Source organism: Bubalus bubalis, chromosome 23, assembly GCF_019923935.1.
Source record: "Bubalus bubalis isolate 160015118507 breed Murrah chromosome 23, NDDB_SH_1, whole genome shotgun sequence".
Classification (NCBI taxonomy): domain Eukaryota; kingdom Metazoa; phylum Chordata; class Mammalia; order Artiodactyla; family Bovidae; genus Bubalus; species Bubalus bubalis.
Window position 1 is genome coordinate 40,547,049 of NC_059179.1, and position 20,225 is coordinate 40,567,273.

General features: G+C 43.6%; 1 protein-coding gene across 1 annotated transcript in view; it reads left to right on the forward strand.

Moving 5' to 3' along the window:
• Positions 1 to 20,225, forward strand: part of PLPP4 (phospholipid phosphatase 4) — a 142,448-nt gene that overhangs the window by 77,972 nt on the left and 44,251 nt on the right. The window contains exons 4-5 of the mRNA XM_006063532.4: positions 1,187 to 1,250; positions 3,203 to 3,327. Coding sequence (XP_006063594.1) covers positions 1,187 to 1,250; positions 3,203 to 3,327 — 189 coding nt within the window. The remainder of the gene's footprint in view (positions 1 to 1,186; positions 1,251 to 3,202; positions 3,328 to 20,225) is intronic.

Genomic DNA, 20,225 nt, shown 5'->3' on the forward strand with positions numbered 1-20,225 from the left:
GGCCCATCCTCCGCTTCTTTTCCCTTTGACAGAGGTGCTCATTTGAACTGGTCCCTCCCATTCTCTCTGCTTCCCCGTGACTTGATACAAGCAGGTGGGTTTTTGTCTCTATCTCAGTGGCCTGTGCCCTGGGTGACTATGCTGACTGTTCACAGTCTTTTGTTTGTAGAATAACACATTTGTCTCCCCATGATCATGACCTGCTCCAGGCAGCTCCTTCCCGAAAGTGGCCCTCCACCGCTGTTTCCTTACATAAGTCTCAGCTAGTATTGAACAGTTAATACTTGCCAAAGGGAAATGGTAACTCACATGCTTTATTATTCGACAAAGCAACGAAACAGGACATCGATAGGTTTTTATTGCTTATGCAAAGCATTTGACCTTCCATCGCATTGACTTGCCTTTTGTGTAGTCTTGATAAACACAAGAGAGAGATGCAGGGGCCTTGCAGGAAAAACTCCATGACTCATTTCACCTGCATCCTTTGGACAATCTGTGCTTCATCCAGTAAAGTCCTTCCAAGCTGCTTAGAGAAATTCCCCAGGCTGTCTATTTGTGAAGAATGTCATCCAGAAGTGCCTACTGGTTTAGGGGGCAGAAAGAACCACCTGGGCAAACCTTTTCAAACACCAGTAATGAGGTATTGAGACACTTCACCTTCTTAGAAGTAGTGATTTGTTTGATAACAAGTGGACAGCCATCAGCAGGGGACAGGTCAACAAGGAGGTGATGCCTGAGTGGGCACGCCTGTATGCAGAGGGATTCCTGCAGCTGCTCTGATTAGAATTATGTCTGAGAAGGTTGCCAGAAGGAAATAAAATGTTATGTTTCTTGCTACCAGTAAAAGAAATTCTACATGCTGTAGTATTAAATCTGTTCTATCAGGTCAGAACATGATACATGGGCTTCTCTATGATACTGAAAATTTCAGTCTAGGAGGAGAGATAAATTTCATGTCCTAGGGGCTTGGAATTTTATGAACTTTCAGTCTCCAAAGTCCAGTTCTAATTATGTTTTACTCTAGCCACTCAAACTTCCCTCCTTTTTAAAAAGCATTGGTTCATATTTCTATGGTCATAAATTAAATAGTGTGATGGAAAAGTAATGATGATGATGATGGTACTGATGATAATTTTGATTTGAGAGCCAGCTGGTTATTTTTCTGTTTGTTGGTTTTGTTTTGCAGCCGTGTCCTTGGCTCTTGCTTTGAATGGAGTCTGCACAAACACTATTAAATTGATAGTGGGAAGGTAAGTTCCAAAAAGAAACAAGTAGTGACTTAGTTTCAAGGTCAGCCGTGTAGAAACCTTGGCCACAGGAGACTGGATGGGACAGATTGGAGCTCATCTGGTTTTCCTTAAATTGTTGTCCTTCTGGGGTTTCTGTCCTCAACTCAGATCTTTCCACTCCTTTGAATGATAAACTCACTATTTCAGTAAGCAGGACATCAATAGTAAAGAAGTATCTAATGACTATACTTTCTTGGGGACCAATGTCAAGAAAGCCATTTCCAGCCCACTGGTATTCCAGGGCCTCACCAGACACCCACTCACTTATCAGTTTTGGCATCCAAAAAATAGATAATCTTGCTTATTTATCATTGTCTCTGGGATAAGCAATATGGATTAGTATTTGAGCTGTGACTTATGACACATTTCTCTTACCCTCCTGGGAGATGATTTCTATTTTCTGTTTATCTTGCCTTCTCCCCCAAATGCTCTGGAAATGAGCTAGTCTCTGTAGAGAAAAACAGTCAAAAGATCTGAGTTCGAGACCTGACTTAGGCCCTGACTAGCTGTTGGCCTTGGACAGGTTGGTTTCCCTCTCGGAACCTCAGTATTTAGTGATCAGGTACTTGGTGTGCAGTCCTGGTCAGGCAACGGGGGGGCAGAAGATGGATATAGATTGGTCAGCAAGTGGCCTTGGGCTGCATTGTCCTTCCAACATTCTGTGCTTAGAGTTGCTGAGGGCCCAGTGAAATGCTGACTCCCAGGTCCTCTCTGAGGCTCTGGTTCAGTAGGTGAATAGCCACACTTAGAGACACACATAGGGGAGAGACAGCACACCAACAGTTCTGATAGACTATTGATAATTGATATGTTATAGATACTGATAGATTGTTATTGGGCCCAGATCCCAGAGCTGGAGGACCAGTGAGCCCTTAGAGTTCACAGTGAGAACCATATGAACTGTAACCCAGTATGTGCAGAAAAGGGGAGCTGTGTTCACAGTGTTAGAAAAACCTTGTCCATGGCAGGCATCTGGCAGAGTTAGTTGAATTCATGTGAAGAATTCACCATCACTCATCACAGTGAGAATCCACACTTGAGTGAAGTGGACACATGTGGGGTGTGGTGTGTAGGTGCAGGAATCCAATTGCCAGGGTTCAGAGCTTGTCTTTGCCACTTACTGGTTGTGTATGACCCTGGGCAGGAATGTAATCTTTCTAAACTTTCATTTTCACACGTATGAAATGAAGGAAGTTCCAGGACCTGCCCCAGGGTTGTCATAAGAATCATACAATGTGACCCATGGGTGGTACTTAATGCTGGGTCTGGTATGCAGTAAGTACTCAGTACATGTTAGCCGTGATTGTGGCAGTTGACTTGGCCTCGGGACCAGCTTGTCCCCTACTTCCTTCCCCCACAACCTGGACCAAGAGCTGGGCTGGTGACTGTGTGCCAAAGCTCGGAACTGAGTTTTCAGGTCTTCTCAGTGAAACCTGCTCTTTAAGGAAGTGTAGGCACTTGGCCATCAGATTCAAGATACAGGGCCATGAGGAGCCTGGAGGCTTGGATCCTGGTAGCAGCCTCCGGACAGTGGAGCCATAGATGGAGCTGTGGCTCCATCTTTATTTCACCACCGCTATGCTCAGGTGGCTCCCGGAAGTCATCTCTCTTGACCCTCAGTACCTCACTTTTGGGTAGGTATTGATATCCCTCTTTTACAGACGTGGAGACTGAGGGTGGCTATGTGACTACCTAAGTCATAAAACTAGTAAGTGGCAGAGTGGGAGTTCCAGCCCAGATCTTTCTGACCCTGAAGCCTGAGCTTTGCCTAAGCCCACAGTGTCTTCCGGTGGGGCTGCGGTGTTGATGGCAGAAGAAGGAACTGGGGCAGCAGCAGGGGTCAGTGGGGTCAGCTGGGGTTTGTTTGTGATGGCAGCGTTTTATATTGAAACTGTCCATGGTGTCTTTTGTAGACCTCGCCCCGATTTCTTTTACCGCTGCTTTCCAGATGGAGTGATGAACTCGGAAATGCACTGCACCGGTGACCCCGATCTGGTGTCCGAGGGCCGCAAAAGCTTCCCCAGCATCCATTCCTCCTGTAAGTTCCCTGCTTGGGAGACTCTGATTCCTAGGTCATGTCTCCTGATCACTCTTTTTGGGAATTTATGTAAAGGGAAAAGTATTGATTCTTGAATGTCAAGTGTAGTTCACTTTTCTTCACTGTAGGGCGGTTGTCTTAGAAATAAGACATTCCCCAGGAAGAAATAAGCCTGAGACCAAGACTCTGGAGTTTACAAAACATTGTATGTGTGGCTCTCATCAACTCAGCAGAGTGAAACTTGCATCCATTCAGGATCCTGATAGTCAAGGGAATTAACTGTGTTCCCTGGGACCTTATGCCTTTCAGCTCAGTGTCCTCTCTAGATTACCCCTTCAATGAAAGTTTGTGTGTGTGTGTGTGTGTATGTGTGTGTACTGTACCAACATACAGCATATATGTGTATATATATATACATGTACATACACCCCATCAGCCCTAATATATAGTCTGATTATAGGTATGTAAGCTGGGACTTCCCTGGTGGCTCAGACAGTAAAGCGTCTGCCTACAATGTGGGAGACCCAGGTTCAATCCTTGGGTGGGGAAGATCCCCTGGAGAAGGAAATGGCAACCCACTCCAGTATTCTTGCCTGGAAAATCCCATGGACAGAGGAGCCTGGCAGGCTACAGTCCACGGGGTCGCAAAGAGTTGGACACACTGAGCGACTTCACTTTCACTTTCTTTCAAGCTGGGACCAGCCTTAAACTAAATAATGTGAACCAGGTGCAGTGTGGTGTACTGGAGAGCACGCAGGTCTTTGAAGTGTGACAAATCCTGGCTATGCAGATACGAACTGTGACTTAACCTCTCTGTGCCTCAATTCCTGCTGTGTAGACTGGGAATGATAAGGCCTCCACTGTTAGTTGGAGTGAGGGTTAAAATAAGTGATGGTGACCACTGACATTTCTGGAGCATCACCATGCCAAAATGTTTCAGTGCATTATCTTATTTAATCCACTCCATGAATGTCAAGTACTTGGTATCATGCTTTAAATAAACCCAGTTATCCATGCCAGAGTGTCCTGGTCACATCTCCTTTCATTCCTTCAGTGTTTACCGAGTGACTCAGGTGCAGACATTGTGACAGGTGCTGGGGACATGGAGATAAATGAGCCACAGCTCGTGTCCTGGGGAGTCTGTAGGCAGTGGCAGGCTGTGTATTTAGGTTGGTGATTCTGAAATCCTTGGAGAGGAACCAGGTCCCCAGGTGACCACTTGGCAGAGGACCAGCCGCTCTTATGACTTGAAGTCCTTGATTCCCCACAGATTGGATCGTTGTTGACCTTGGCCAAGCCTGTTACCCTCATCCTTTTTCTAAGTAGCTAATACACACTCTGATAGTGGCTGGACCAAGGAGTAACTGGATGGCCTTTCCTGCAGAGTGGTAGTTGGCCATTTTTGCTCACATTCACTGGAGATTAGGGCTTGTCAGCAATATCGGGGTGCCTGGCACTCTGAGTGACTCTCCATTGGCCTGTGCCACAGCCCTGCCAGGTCTGGTTGTCCCCACTGTGTGCATAGGAACAGCGAGGCTTAGACAGATTCAGAAGATTATTCAAGGACACTAGCTGACCTCCCCGCCAGCCTCTAATGTGATAGTGTCTTGGGCTTTTGGTGGTTAAACAACAAATACAACAAAGTATTCACACTTTGGCCACCTGATGCGAAGCACTGGCTCATTGGAAAAGACCCTGATTCTGGGAAAGATTGAAGGCAGGAGGCAAAGGGAAAGACAGAGAATGAGATGGTGGGCTGGCATCACCGACTCGATGGACATGAGTTTGAGCAAGTTCCGGGAGTTGGTGATGGACAGGGAAGCCTGGTGTGCTGCATTACATTGTGTTACAAAGAGTTGGACATGACTGAGTGACTGAACTGATTCACAGTCCTTGTTCATTTAAATAAATAACTCTTATTCTCCCCTAGTTTATTGGAGACTTTAGTGGGTTGAATAATGACACCAAAAAAAAATTTGTCTAGATCCTAGCCCACAGGACCTGTGAATGTGACTTTATTTGGGGAAAAAAAGCCTTTGTAGATATAGTTAAGGATCTCAACATGAGTTCATCCTGGCTTTAGGGTGGGCTGTAAATCCAAGGACAGATGTCCTTATAAGAGAAAGGCAGAGGAATATTGAGACTTAGAGATATGAGGAAGGAGGTCACGTGAAGATGGAGGCAAGAACTGAAGTGATATAGTCGCAAGCCAGGAGAAGGCAATGGCACCCCACTCCAGTACTCTTGCCTGGAAAATCCCATGGATGGAGAAGCCTGGTAGGCTGCAGTCCATGGGGTTGCAAAGAGTCGGACACGACTGAGCGACTTCACTTTCACTTTTCACTTTCATGCATTGGAGAAGGAAATGGCAACCCACTCCAGTGTTCTTGCCTGGAGAATCCCAGGGACAGGGGAGCCTGGTGGGCTGCCGTCTATGGGGTCGCACAGAGTCGGACACGACTGAAGCGACTTAGCAGCAGCAGCAGCAGTCGCAAGCCAAGGAACCCTGGAGCCACTAGAAGCTGGACGAGGCAGGAAGGAGTCTCCCCTGAAGCCTTCAGAGGGGCTGTGGACCTGCCAGCACCTTAATATGGGACTTCTGGTCTCCAGAACTGGGAGAGAATATATTTCTTTCATTTTCAGCCCCCAGGTTTGTGATAATTTGTCACAGTGTTATCCATCAGGCTTCTTGGCCTTCCCCAGTCAATAGGAATTGACTGGGGGCCAGACAAGAAACTGGCAAGTTTAATGGGGGGCCCTACTGCAGCAAGGGAGAGTGAGAACAAGCAACAGGTTTCCCTTAATCCTTGAGCAGGGGGCAAGCCTGCTCCTTATATGGGGTGAGGGCAGGGGTGTGTCCAGGGATCAGGCCGAAGGGGTGGCTTAGGTGTTTTGCCCACCCTTTAGGTGGTGGTGTGTGCAGTACCCTGCCTTTGCTCCCAACACTCTGTGCTCCAGGCTCCTCAAAAGTGGCGGATGGATTTCTTGGTCTCTTTGTATCTTTTGTCCAGAATTTGCCCCACCAGTGTGTGTACACAGTTACTTTTAGTCCCATACAGTTTCTTTGTATTTTGTTGCTCAAGGAGAAGTGTGTCCAGGTGCAAGCATCGCAGCACTGCAGCGAAAGGTCCCAGGTCCCGGGCCTCTCTCAACAGCAGCCCTGAGTAAAGAAGGAAGAGACTTAGACTGAACACTTCCTGGTTAACAGAGCAGGTCTGGCTTTAGAGCCTTGGAGGTGGGGGAGGGGAGATTGACAGAACATGCGTTCCTGAGGTTAATATGGCCAGGGGCACAGTATGCATGAAGGCTTAGGGTTCACGGCGCTTCTAGGCTCTAGTCGTTCCTGGTATTTATGGTCGAGCATCTGTTTGGAATAATCACTTTAGTTGGAGGAAGGCCTGCTATATTGATTTTCTGTCTCCTTGTTATCAGGAATTCCCCGGGTGGTATTTTTTAGATGTACCTGGGATAGTATTCACCCGGGGCCAGCTTCCATCTGCTTTTCATCTGTATCCTTGCGGGGTCACTCAAGTTCTCTGCAATTTCTGGTCTCCCAAAGATTTTGTGCTGAGCTTTAAAGGGGTTCAAAAGTTATTAGCAGTAAGAAGTGAAACCCTTTGGGGAAATTTTCATCCTGGTTTTCAAATGGTTATCTGAGGACTGCAGCACAGTCTTCTATCTACCGTTGCATCTGAACTCGGGAAGGAAATAGCTCTCACGTGAATGACTCAAGCTAGGAGACTGCTGGATTGCAGAGTAGCGGTCAGGACCCTCAGAAGTTTCTTTTAGAGGCACACCTCCCCCTTGTCAAGTGCATTTCCTGATGGATCTGCCCACCAGCTGCCTTGTCCAATGGGAGGCTGATGTCCCTTCTGTGCTCGACAAGCTTTCTGACAGAGGCTATTACTATCTTTTGCTTAAGACTTCACTTTCACTTTTCACTTTCATGCATTGGAGAAGGAAATGGCAACCCACTCCAGTATTCTTGCCTGGAGAATCCCAGGGACGGCGGAGCCTGGTAGGCTGCTGTCTACGGGGTCGCACAGAGTCAAACACGACTGAAGCAACTTAGCAGCAGCAGCTTAAGATGTGCTTAAAATGTTACATATTTTTACTGTTTGGCTGACAGGATCCTTCCCAGCCTCTAGGCTTTTGGTGAGTATTTTCCTCTGCTCTTTTTTATGACAGATCAGTGATTGCCTTGCAGGCAGCTGCCATATCCACTTAGAAAACCATCAGTGCGGCTTTCCGCTTTCTTACTGTAGCCGATAGGACGCCTAGAGGTTGGTGTGACTCGTTGCTCCCTCGAGGAGGTGGTGCACCTCGGAAGGGGTGACCTCAGTGGACTCCCGTTTTGAGACACAGGCTCTTTCTCCCTTCTTATTTATCCATTTTTGTGGATTACACTTGAGTGAGTGGACCCAGGGGCTCTGGACCAACGGATCTCTGGAGACGAATCCCCCATTCTGGGTAAACCTGGGTTTGCTTCTGCTCTGTTCACAGATAATTGGTGACTGGAAAGTAGTCGACGCCCACGTCATCCTGCAGAACAGTTGGTTTTATTTGAACAGAAGAACAAACACTAATGTCTTTTGGAAACCAAAGATCTTTTCCTTGGTTTACCACAAGCAGTCAGACAGCACTGCCCTGAAGGGCTCGTGTGACAGCCTTTCAGCACACAGCATGACCCGTGAAAGCCATGTTAGGGGACTGGCTCTGTGAGGCACAGCTTCAAAGAGCGAGTGATTTCCTTCAGAGTTTTGAGAAGCTTGGGGCTTAAAGTGGAGAAAGGCGATGCGGTTTCAAAGAGAACTGTCTTTCATCACATTATCTCAGCTTTTGATTGGGTGTTGTTTCAACTTGCAGAAAGAGGATAGATTTCAGAGAGAAAAATTGGGGAAAAAAAAACAACACCTTATTATTACCAAGTCAAGGTATTAAGAAACTTTTTTCTATAAAATGGAGGGAATGAATAAGGTGATACTGTATTCCGGGCTTGGCAAATCACAGCATGTGCACTGCCTGTTTTTGTAAATAAAGTTTTATTGGAACACAGAGGTGCCCATCACTTACATATCGTGTGTGGAGGCTTTTACTTTATCATGGCAGAGTTGGTAGTTGCAGAAGAGACCTGGCCCACAAAACCACGAGCATATTGCCCATATTCCAAACAAATAGTATTAAAAAGCATTACTTCAGGGTTCCTGGTGGGGGACGGAAGAATAGGCCAAGCACAGAGGAGTTTTAGGACAGTGAAACTGCTTTATATGACACTATACTGGTGGATGCTTGTCACTGTATTATGCGTTTGTCGAAACCCATAGACTATACAGCATCAAGCGTGAACCCTAATGCAAACTGTGGACGTTGGGTGATTCTGATGCGTCAGTGTAGGTTCGTCAATTGTGACAGCTGTTGGAGGATGTTGATAATGAGGGATGCTGTGAAGGTCGGGGTTGGGGTAGGGGGAACTTAGCATCTACTCTATAGGAAGTCTCTGTACCTTTTAAAATTTGCTGTATACCTAATGCTGGTCTCAGAAACTAAGGTCTAAGAAAAAGGCATTAGGAAAGCAAGACCAGTGCACTTGAATTGTGCACACAGGTGTTTCATTTTTAAAAAACTCCATTATGGAATAAAAAAGAGGCATTTACAGGGTGGTGGTGGTGTTCAGTCACTAAGTCGTGAAGGATAATCAGTGCTTATGGGATGCGTTCTTTACATGACTGACTGGTGGTGATTTAACTCTTCTCGGGCACTCAGTGTTTTGCAGGCACAGTCTTGCTCTTGAGGAGGGCACAGGTGCTCTGAAATGGCCCTGTCCTGCCTGGGGTCAAGGCCAATGCCAGGCACTTTGCTTTGGGTGTGGGGAGCTGGGAATTCCAGGGCAGGGACAGGGACAGCCTCTGGAGGTAAAGCCCTTTCTTCTGTCATTTCCCAGGAGAGCACACACGAGCAGGTGTTCGGGGTCTTTTATGTTTGAAGTATCTTTATGCTACCCTCCAGCTGAGTGTAGAATTCTGGGTTGAAAATCAGTTCTGTGCAGGATTCTAGTTTACTGTGTGATTCAGAGAGACCCTATGACATTCCCCTCTTTCGTCTTGCTTTTCTCTTTCTCTCTCTGGAACTTCTTAGGAGCCTTTATCTCTGGTCGTCTGAAGTTTCACAATGATGTGCCTTCCTGGGATTTTATTTCTTTATACTTATTGTTCTGGTCTCTCAGTAGGTCCGTCTACTCTGGAACTTTGTGTCCCTTCCTCTATATTCCGTTTCTTTTCTCTGGATCCTGTGTTAGGCAGGTGTTGAATCTCCTGGGTTGATTTTATCTTTTAATTTTATTTCCTACTATCTTTCTCTTTGTGTTTTTGTTCATCTCTCTAGGAGAGTTTGAAAATTTTATTTACCAACCCTTCTATTGAATTTTATTATGAATTTTGTATTTTTAATTTCCAAGAGCTCTTTCCTGAACTCTAATTCAACAAAAAAATAACATCAGATTCTTTTTCTCACGGGTATACTCTCTTTTCTCTTTGACTGCAGACGTCATCTGCTCCTCACCTTCTCTTGATCTGCATGTTTTTTGGTATCTAGCTTTCCTTACATATCTGGCAATCTTCTGCTGGATGTTCTTATTTAAGGTGGGAGTGCTGAAGCTAACTGGACAGAGTCCATTAAGTGGGCTTCACTGAAGAGTGGGTGGGAAGCGAGCTGGGGTTTCACTGGTTGACCCTGAGTGCTAGCATCTGGCCTTTACTTAGAGGCTATTCTCTTCACTGGCGGGAACTCCCCTCCCCTCCTCTCCCCAGTCTCTGGCCGGGTGTATATGAACCTGGCATTCTGCAAGCCAAGCCCAGGGGTTTGCTTTCTCACAGGTTACCTTGCAGACTTTCCCTAAGCCCCCCTGTTTTCAGCCGGGTTTTTTAGCCTTTTTCTCCATTTGACTGCTTTTTCCAAGCCCAGAGCCTTGGATGGTTAAACCTTCTACCTTCTTCAAGAGTTGAGGAGGTGACAGTTTACTGGTTTGAGGATGAGGTGGGGACCTGGAAAGTTCAGCTGCTCTCTGGGGACTTCCCACCTAGTTTCCTGTCCAGCCCGCATCTGACCCCTGCCCTCTGCGGTACCCCTGCCTCCAGTTCAAACACTTGCAGGGCCCCTCCTGGTGAATTAGGGCTTCTCACGGGCATCACCATCCACAGGACCACGTGGAGATGTGCCTTTCCTCTCTGAGTCAGCATCTGCTCTGCCAGCTTCTTCCCACCCTCGTATATCGTGGGGTGGTGTTGAGGTGCTTTTTGTTTTATTGAAGATAGAATTCATCTCCCTGTTTGCATAGTCAGGGTTCTCAGGAGAAACAACCAATAGGATGTGTGTATGTACAGAGGGAGACGAACAGTTATTTTAAGGAATTGGCTTGTGAGATCATGAGCACTGGCAGGTTGGAAATTTGGTTAGGATTTCAAGGTTGCAGTCTCCTTTTTTATTGTTTATTTATTGTGACTGTGTTGGGTCTTAGTTGGGACTTCCCTGGTGGCTCAGAGGTTAAAGCGTCTGCCCGCAATGCGGGAGACCTGGGTTCGATCCCTGGGTCGGGAAGATTCCCCTGGAGAAGGAAATGGCAACCCATTCCAGTATTCTTGCCTGGAGAATCCCATGGACAGAGGAGCCTGGTGGGCTACAGTCCATGGGGTCGCAAAGAGTCGGACGCGACTGAGCGACTTCACTTCCACTTTCATGTTGGGTCTTAGTTGCGGCATGCAGGCTCTCTAGCTGTGGTGCGTGGACTCCAGAGCACACAGGCTCAGTGGCTGTCCTGCGGTATGTGAGATCTTAGTTCTCCAACCAGGGATCGAACCTGCATCTCCTGCATTGGAAGGCTGATTCTTAACCACTGGACCAGCAGGGAAATCCCTGTGTTGCAGTCTTGAGGTAGAATTTCTTACTTGGGAAACCTCAGTCTTTGCTCCTAAGGCCTTCAACTAATTGAATGAGGTGCACTCACATTATGTAGGGTGAGCTCCTTAACTTAAAGTCAACTGACAGTAAACACTCGTCACATCTAAAAAATGTCTTCGAAGCAACTTCCAGACTGATGTTTGACCAAACATCTGGGCACTATGGCCTAGCCAAGCTGACACACAAAATTAGTCATCACTCTCTTATTCCTTCCTTCCCTTATCATTTTAAATTCAGGAATACCTTGGTAATGTTTTGATGCCTTAGTGCGGGGGTACCATATGTTAGAAGATTCTCATATAACCTCAGTGTTATTTTGATGACAAGAGTCCTGGAGAGTGTCCTACTCTTGTAGGACAAGAGTCCTACAAAGGGTCTTTGTAGGTTGAGTGTCTGGGAGTTTGCTTTTGTGGAACAAATCTAAAGGGTTTGTAAATATGGATTGAAAAATTATCATAAGATATCATCTATGCTAAGCAGCCAGGTTTAACTCCATCAAGCATGAATATTTAATGTTATAAACCAGCTGGTTTTTGGAGTGGTTAGACAGACTTTTGCATAAAGATACAGGAAATAGAAGAGCAGAAGAAAATGCAAGATTCGTTTGTTTTGGATCATTTAATGAAATGAAATTGCTGTCCAGGGATTTTGTTGCTAGATGGGAAGCTTGAAAAAGACCATCTTCTTCTTTTAAAAATGGTATATGGCAAAACCAATACAATATTGTAAAGTTAAAAAATAGAATACAAATAATAATAAAAAAAATAAAAATAAAAATGGTATGAAATGACATGGGCTGATTGGGTCATGTTCAACCAGGATAAACTGGTGGTCACTTATCTGAGGCCAGTTTGATTTGTGTGGTTTACCTTCTAAGTGACAAATGAGAGCTTCCAAATTCATTGTCCTGTCATGGGACATCATCACACTTAGCAAGAGCCTCTCCTAGGTTTTGTCCCCTAAATTTAAATTATCTTTCATCTTAAACTTCCAAGACAGTTTCAGAGATTCTGGGAAGCAACTGTGCTTATTTTGCAACTTTTTCATCATTGAAATGAAGACCCCCCCCCCCGAATACTGGAAAGTCTTGCTTTGGGGATACCAAATCCTTGGAGGAAATAGTTGGCTTTAAAAAGAATCAGACCTCTTTATGGGGTGATGTTTTTCAATCTTTTTTTTTTTCATTATCACCCATCCTCATTTTTGTAGGCTTCCCCCTCAACTAACCCTAACCCTCAACTTCTCTTCTCTACCATAAAATATTAATTCCACTGATATATTGTATTAATATTATGGCTGTTTGGAGGGCCACAAAAATTGTAATATCTAGAATTTTCTCATCTCCCCAAGAATCAATTTTTGTCCCCTTGGGGGGATACCACTCTAATGGCAGAAAGTGAAGAGGAACTAAAGAGCCTCTTGATGAGGGTGAAGGAGGAGAGTGAAAGAATCAGCTTAAAACTAAATATTGAAAAAACCAAGATCATGACATCTGATCCCATTACTGCATGACAAATAGAAGGGGAAAAGGTGGAAGTAAGTAGTGACGGATTTCCTGTTCTTGGGCTCCAAAATCACTCCAGACGGTGACTGCACCCATGAAATCAGAAGACGTTTGCTTCTTGGCAGGAAAGCTATGACAAACCTAGACAGTGTGTTGAAAAGCAGACATTACTCTCCAACAAAGGTTCCTATAGTCAAGGCTATGGTCTTCCCAGTGGTCATATATAGTTGTGTGAGCCAGACCATAAAGAAGGCAGAGCACCAAAGAATTGATTCCTTTCAACTGTGGTGCTGGAGAAGACTCCTGAGAGTCTGATGGACAGCAGGGAGATCAAACCAGTCAATCTTAAGGGAAATCAACCCTGAATACTCACTGGAAAGACTGATGCTGAAGCTGAAACTTGAGCATTTTGGTCACGTGATGCGAACAGCCAACTAACTAGAAAAGTCCCTGATGCTGGGAAAGACTAAGGGCAGAAAGAGAAGAGGACATCAGAGAATGAGATGGCTGGATGGCATCACCGATGCAATGGACATGAACTTGGGCAAACTCTGGGAGATGGTGAGGAGCGGGGAGGCCTAGTGTGCTGCAGTCCATGGGGTCTCAAAGAGTCGGACACGACTGGGCAACTGAACAATGAGGGCTATATGGTCTTGGTTGGGAATGAGTATTCTTGGGCAGTAGTTCTCAACTGGACAATTTTGCCCCCTAGGGGATATTAGCAAAGTCCAGAGACATTTGTGGTTGTCACAAGGGCATGTGACATGTGGCATCTCCTCCGTCAAGGCCAGGGATGCTGCCAAACTTCCTACAGTGCAGAGGACAGTCCTCACAACAAAGAAGGATCCAGCCCCAAATGTCAATGATGTCCAGGCTGAGAGCCCCTTCTAAGATAATCAGCAAATATATGGAAGAAATTGATCTTTCATATGTTAAATTCATCCACTCTTCAGGTTCTTGGTCTGAATAAATAGAGTAGTTTTAGAAATGGTTACTGTTTAATTAATTAAAAATACTCTCCCTCAAAGACTTGGCTCACCATTTGACTTCCATGAAAACAAAGATCACGGTCAGATTAAAGGTTGTAATTAAAGCCTAATGTCTTTTTATTTCTGTCTTTCTTTTTAAATTTTTTCTTATGAAGAAATTCAGACATATAAAAGAAAACAGAGCTAATGAATCCCCACATGCTCCAAGTACAAGAATCTGCCCTTCTTCCTTCCTGTTTTTCTCTGCCCATTTCCTACCACCGAGAATGCTGACAGTTTCTTTTTATTGGAGCATAACTGCTTTACAGTACTGCATTCATCTCTGCTGTCCAACGAAGTGAATCAGCTGTACGTATACATATATCCCCTCCCTCTTGGCTCTCCCTCACCCCCGGCCCCACCCCTCCCATCTAGGTCATCACAGAGCACCGAGTTGAGTCCCTTTTGCTTCATAGCAGGTTCCTACTAGCTAGCTATTTTACACATGGTAGTATATGTTTAAAAAAATTAGTTTAGCATTTTAAGGTAAAATTTACATTGAAATGCATAGGTCATTGCCATTCGGTCTTGAGAAGTGGACTCATTATGTAACCCATATTCCTATCACAATGTAAGGTATTTCCATCACCTCAGAAGGTTCTTTATGTTCATTTCCAATCTTCATTCTCTTGAAATAACCACTGTACTGTTTTTTTTTTTTCAACCTTTAGATTAGCTTTGCCTGCTTTAGAACTTCATCTAAATGGAATAATGCAGTGTATTCTTTTTGAGTCTGGCAGTTTTTGCTCCGTATAATATCTTGAAGTTCATCCACATTGTTATAAGTATCCATAATTTATTCTTTTTTATTGCTGCAATGTATTTCATTGTAATGAATATTCCACAGGTTTTTTGTCTTTCTGGTTATTTCAATTGTGAATTAAGCTGCTATGAACATTTGTGTGCAGTTCTTTTAATGAACTGTGCTGACATTTATCTTGGCTAAATATCTGTGAGTGATATTGCTAACGTAAAAACATTAGGATATGTTTAACATTTGAAGAAACTGCCAGATATTTTCACAAAATGCTTGTGCTAGCTTACACTCTCCCTGGCAATGTATGAAAATTTCAGGTACACTGGGTCTTCACCAGCATTTGCTGTTACTGGTCTTTTTTGTTTGCTTGGTCATTTTCGTGGGTATGTACAGTGTCTCATTGTAGTTCTCTAATACTAACGACGTCACTGACATTTTCATTTGCCTGCTGGCTGTTCTCATATCTTCCTTGGTGCAGTGTCTGTTCAAATCCTTTTTCCATTAATTATTTTTGTCTATTTGTGATTAACTGGTGATGTTTCTTCATATTCTGTTTAGAAGCCTTGTGTCAAATAAATGTTTTGTGAATATGTTCTCCCATCAGTGGCTTGCCTATTCATTTTCTTAATAGTATCTGTTGATGAGTAGTAGTTTTAAATTTTGATTAAATCTTACTTGTCACTTTTTTCATTTGTGGTTATTGCTTTCTGCGTTCTATGTAAGAAATCTTTCCCACCTTCCAGTTATAAACTTGTCTTCATATGTTTTCTTCAAAAGCTTTATGGTTTGGGTTTTATATTTAAAACCAAGTTGATTTTTGTTCATTGTGTGAGACAGTGTTTAAAAGTTAATATTTTTTGCATTTATATCCATTTTTAGCACCATTTATTGAAACAATTTTTCCTTTCACCATCATGTAGCTTTAGTGCCTTTGCAGAAATTGATAGATCATACAAGTGTGCTTCTATTTCTGTACTCTCTATAATGGTCATTAATCTGTCTGCCTACCCTTTTTCTAGAACTGCATTGTATTGATTACTGTAGCTTTATGGTAGGTCTGTTGAGGTCCAGCAGCTGGAGTCTTTCATCTTTGTTCTTTTTTTTTCTCAAGGTTACTTTGGCAATTATATGTTCTTTACTTTTCCAAAATATATGCTGTGGAATCAGTTTATGAATTTTCATAAGAAAGTCTTCTGGCATTATAATTGGGATTACACTCAATCAACAGAATTTGAAAAGAAGAGTTAACATGTGTTATTTAGTTCGTTTCTCTAGTGAAGCTCCCATTTTCCTCTTAATTGCTTTTCATCACAACCTCGAGTGTTTCTGAGTGCACCCTTAGGCTTGAACTTTACCATGTTCAAATAAAGTCAGTTCCTTTGAGAAGAGCTCCAGAGTTCTCTGTTTTAAGATGTGTCTTCCCGAGCCTTGTTTCTAGAGCTGAAGATAGGGACAATGACAGGTTCTTTCTGAGTGATGCTCATGCCTAGGACTTAGCCACTGGAAGGAGGGGAGCACGGTAGCTTCTGACATTCAGGGTGATGAATACCAACAGCCTGTCTCTCCCAGCAGGACACCATTGCCCTCGACTAGAAGCTGTGAGAAGAGGGAGGGGGAGCCCTGTGTTCTAGGCTGTATCCATCTGGGATGGACCTTCCTTCACACTAGGCTGGGAGGGAAGGAGCAAGAATGGATCGAGGTTCTGATGCCAGAGATTTTCAGTGTCCCTACTGAGTTTTAGTGTCTTCTTAAATGACTATTTCTTCATTTGCTGTATGCTCTTAGGATCACTTCCAGAGACTTGATTATATTTTTAGTAATTTTTTCCAGTTTAGCTTGGAAGTGGGGTCCCCAGAGCTTCTCATATGCCAGTGTGGAAGTGAAACTCCCTTATGTCACTTTTGATAAATTGTGATTTTAAAGTAGTTTGTACACTTATCTATACTGTTGAGTTTGTTAACATAAAGGTGTTCATAATATTACCTTATTGACTTTTTCATGTCTGTTAAGATTGGTGGTGCTAGGCCCGCTTCCATTTCTGATGTAGTAATTTGTTTCTGATCCTTTTTTTCCTTGATTAACTTACTTGCAGTTTATTGATTTTATTAAACTTTTCAAACAACCTACTTTGTCTTTATTTTTTCTATTTTTATGTCTTTTCTGCTTTGTTGATTTTGGTTCTTATCTTCATTGCTTCCTTGCTTTTAATTTGTGTTTAAATTGCTCATACTTTTCTAGCTTAAGTTAGAAATTTAAATAATAATTGTTTAAAGATTTTTTCCTCTCTAATGTAAGCATTTAAGGCTATAAATGTCTCTATTTTAGCTATACCCCACAAAATTTGTTATATTGTATTTTTATTGTTATTATGTTCAAAATATTTTCTAACATCCCTGTGGTTTTTTTCTTTGATCTATGTGTTATTCAGAAGTGAATTTTTAAATTTCCAAATATTGGAGACTTTCCCAGCTATTTTAATGTAATGAATTGTTAACTTAGTTTTGCTGTGACTGGAAAACATACTCATGAAAATTTCAGTCTTTTGAAATTTATGGAGATTTGTCTTATTGCCTAGCATATTCTTTATCTTGGTGGATATTTCGTTCACACCCGAAAACATATTCTGAATTTGTTGGGTGTGGCATTCCATGTGTGTTGATTAAGATGTTGTCGTTCATAGATTTCTAATTCTTCTTCTTTGTCTCATTGTTATCAGTCAAGAGTTTGATAGTGTTCACCATGATTGTGGATTTTGCCTGTTCCTCCTTTTTGTTTTGCTGGTTTTGCTTCCTGTGTTTTGGAGCGCTTTCTATTGGCACTCACACAGTTATGATTGCTGTAAATTCTTGTTGTCTGACCCTTTCTTTAACCATTATGAAATGTCCCCTACTCTCCATTCTCTCTGCCATTGCATGTAATGACTTCTGGTGGATGTGAGGGCCCTAGACTCATCAGAGATCTTGTTCTTGGCCCGTGATGGTAGAATGGACTTGAATTATAAAGGAATACTTGTTGGATAGGCAGCTAGTTTGTGTGGGTGTTTCTTTTATCACTGTTTCAAATCATTGACTTTTAACTCAGTCTTCCAAATTTGGGCCCAGGGATCATTCAAGATGTTAGATATGTTCTAAAAATAAAAATTCAGATAACCACGTCTTCTGCAGTGGACATCTTTTGGGATATAGATAGATGGAAGGAGGAAGGGACATAGGTAGATCAATATAAGATAATACTGTTCTGCAATCCCATTCTCTGGAAACTATCCCAGTCCCAGCCTCAGCTGGGCACCTGCCATGGAAACATTATCTTTTGGCTTTAGAACCACACCAAGTCCTTTCTTTGTGTTTTCTCAGATTCATGTCTAGTGTGCATATCCTTAGAACCAGTATGGTTTCTTTTCCCTTTTGGCTAGAGCTCATGTATGTACATAAGTTATTCCCATGAGGGTCTCCACAACATGTATTGCATTCCAGACCTGCTTCCTCATTTCTCCCACTGGCTTTGGGGGCCATCTCTCTGGCCTCTTTTGGCATCTACTTGGAAAATGCAAAGTCATTTGAATGTTGGCTGGAGCCAACTTAATTAGGAAGTTGCGTCTGCTGAAGGCAAATGAAGCAGATCATTCCACAGCCAAGTGTGTGCAGTTGTTGGGTGATTCAAGCCAATGCTTCTTTCCACCCATCCGCCTCTGGAGTCTGCTAATTACTGCTAAATAGCACCTTCCTTTTATGCCAGCAGCAGAGTTAGCACTGGGATACAGAAGTAGAAAAAGCACTTCAAGCCTTTGAAGAGTTGTTGTTTAGTCGCTAAGTTGTGTCCAACTCTTTGCAACTCCATGGACTGTAGTCCATTAGGCTCCTCTGTCCATGGGATTTCTCATGCAAGAATACGGAGTGGGTTGCCATTTCCTTTTAGGGAATCTTCCCAACTCAGGGATCGAATCCTTGTCTCCTGCTCGGCAGGTGCACTGAGCCACCAGGAAGGCCCTTTGACAAGTAGGACATTCTAGAATGATGATATCAGGTGACTCTACAGCTTCAAACTCTGCAGTGACTTCCAGCGCATCTCAGGGATAATCCAGAGTCTTCAGACCTTGCATGATCTGACCCCTGTTGCCTCTTCCCCTCCTGTCCTGCTCCCCTCCCCCAAACCCCTACTTCCTACATTCCAGCAACCCTATCCTTTTGATGATAATGCAAAAGGATATCATTTATTGATCATGTCAAGCATGTCAGGGATTGTGTTAGTGGCTGTAAAGGACTTGTCCCATTGAATCTTCACAACATACCTGTGAGGTCAGAACTCTTATTAGTTTTCTTATCCAGATGAGGAAACTGAGGCTGAGAGAAGATAATCATTTTTCCCAACGTCACACAGCCAACATGTCCCCAAACTGGCATTTTTACCTAAACCATCTGACTTTAACCCAGACTTTTGATTTCAGAGCCCACCTCTTGACAGTCCCCTCAACGTGAGACATTCTTGTTTGTTTCTTCCTTGGCTTTGAACTTACCCTTCTCCCACAGCTCTCAAATGCTATCAGAACCCACTCATATTTCTTTAGCACTTACTATGTCCTGCACATCAGTTTCCAACTGCCAATACCTGTTTCTCTCTCTGAGGCTTCTGCTGGCTTCCAGAACCCTCTCTGTCTATGCTCAGGACAGACTGGGCACATAGGGGATGAATGTTTACTCTGCTCCCTAGAGCAGCCCTTGGCTAGCGATTTCCGGGAGATGGTGTATAAATACCCCAGCTCCTTTGCCCCTTAGGTGGGATAGATCTGAGTTGTGTATTTTACACTGTCTCCCAGAGTTCCCCCGTGGGATTGAGCTCTTGCTGCCCACAGAACAACTTTTTTGATGTCATATGCTTTCTTGGCTTCCTGCCCATCCCTGTCTCACTCTCCATCAATGTTAACTGGGATCATCTTCCTAGGCAGCTACTTGCACTCGAATCCATCTCAGGGTCTCGTCCTGAGGGCACCCAGACCAAGGTATCACCATGGCTAGCTCCTGCTTATTCTTGAGTTTCAGCCTGAAGGTGGCTTTGTTCAGGAAAACCACTCTGAACTCCGACACTTTTCTCATCATTCTTGTCATAGCACATAGTTGAATCTGTAGTTATCCTGGTTGTTTACCTGTTTTTTTTTTTTTTAATCTGTGTCCACTCCATGAAAGCAGGGACTTGATTATCTCCAGAACTGAGATGTTCCCAGGGCCTGCACAGTGAATGGCTCACTATAGATGCCCCCAAATATCTATTGAACTAATTGATCTGTTAACTTAATTGAATAAAGACTCAACTGAAGCTACATTTATGCTCCAAAAGTGTGTTCAGGACCCCAAATTCACCACCAACACTGAGTTTTCAGAATTCCCCTGCCTTCCTTTGTCTAGAGTAAGAAAGGGACCTGAGCTATTAGAATAATGTGGTCAGCTCTCCTTCTAATCAGCAATGTCATTTCATGGCAAACACTTGACTTTTCAGTCTTCCCTTTCACTTTTTAAGAGATGAAGGGATATAGTTGAGATGAGGTTTCAGAACTCATTTTGAGTGATGGAATACTTTTTAAGCCTCTGTCATCAGTTTTGAAAGAGGGTTTAAAAATACCTCCCAAAGGCTCTTGTTTCCCCTGCTCCCTCTTGTGCTGATG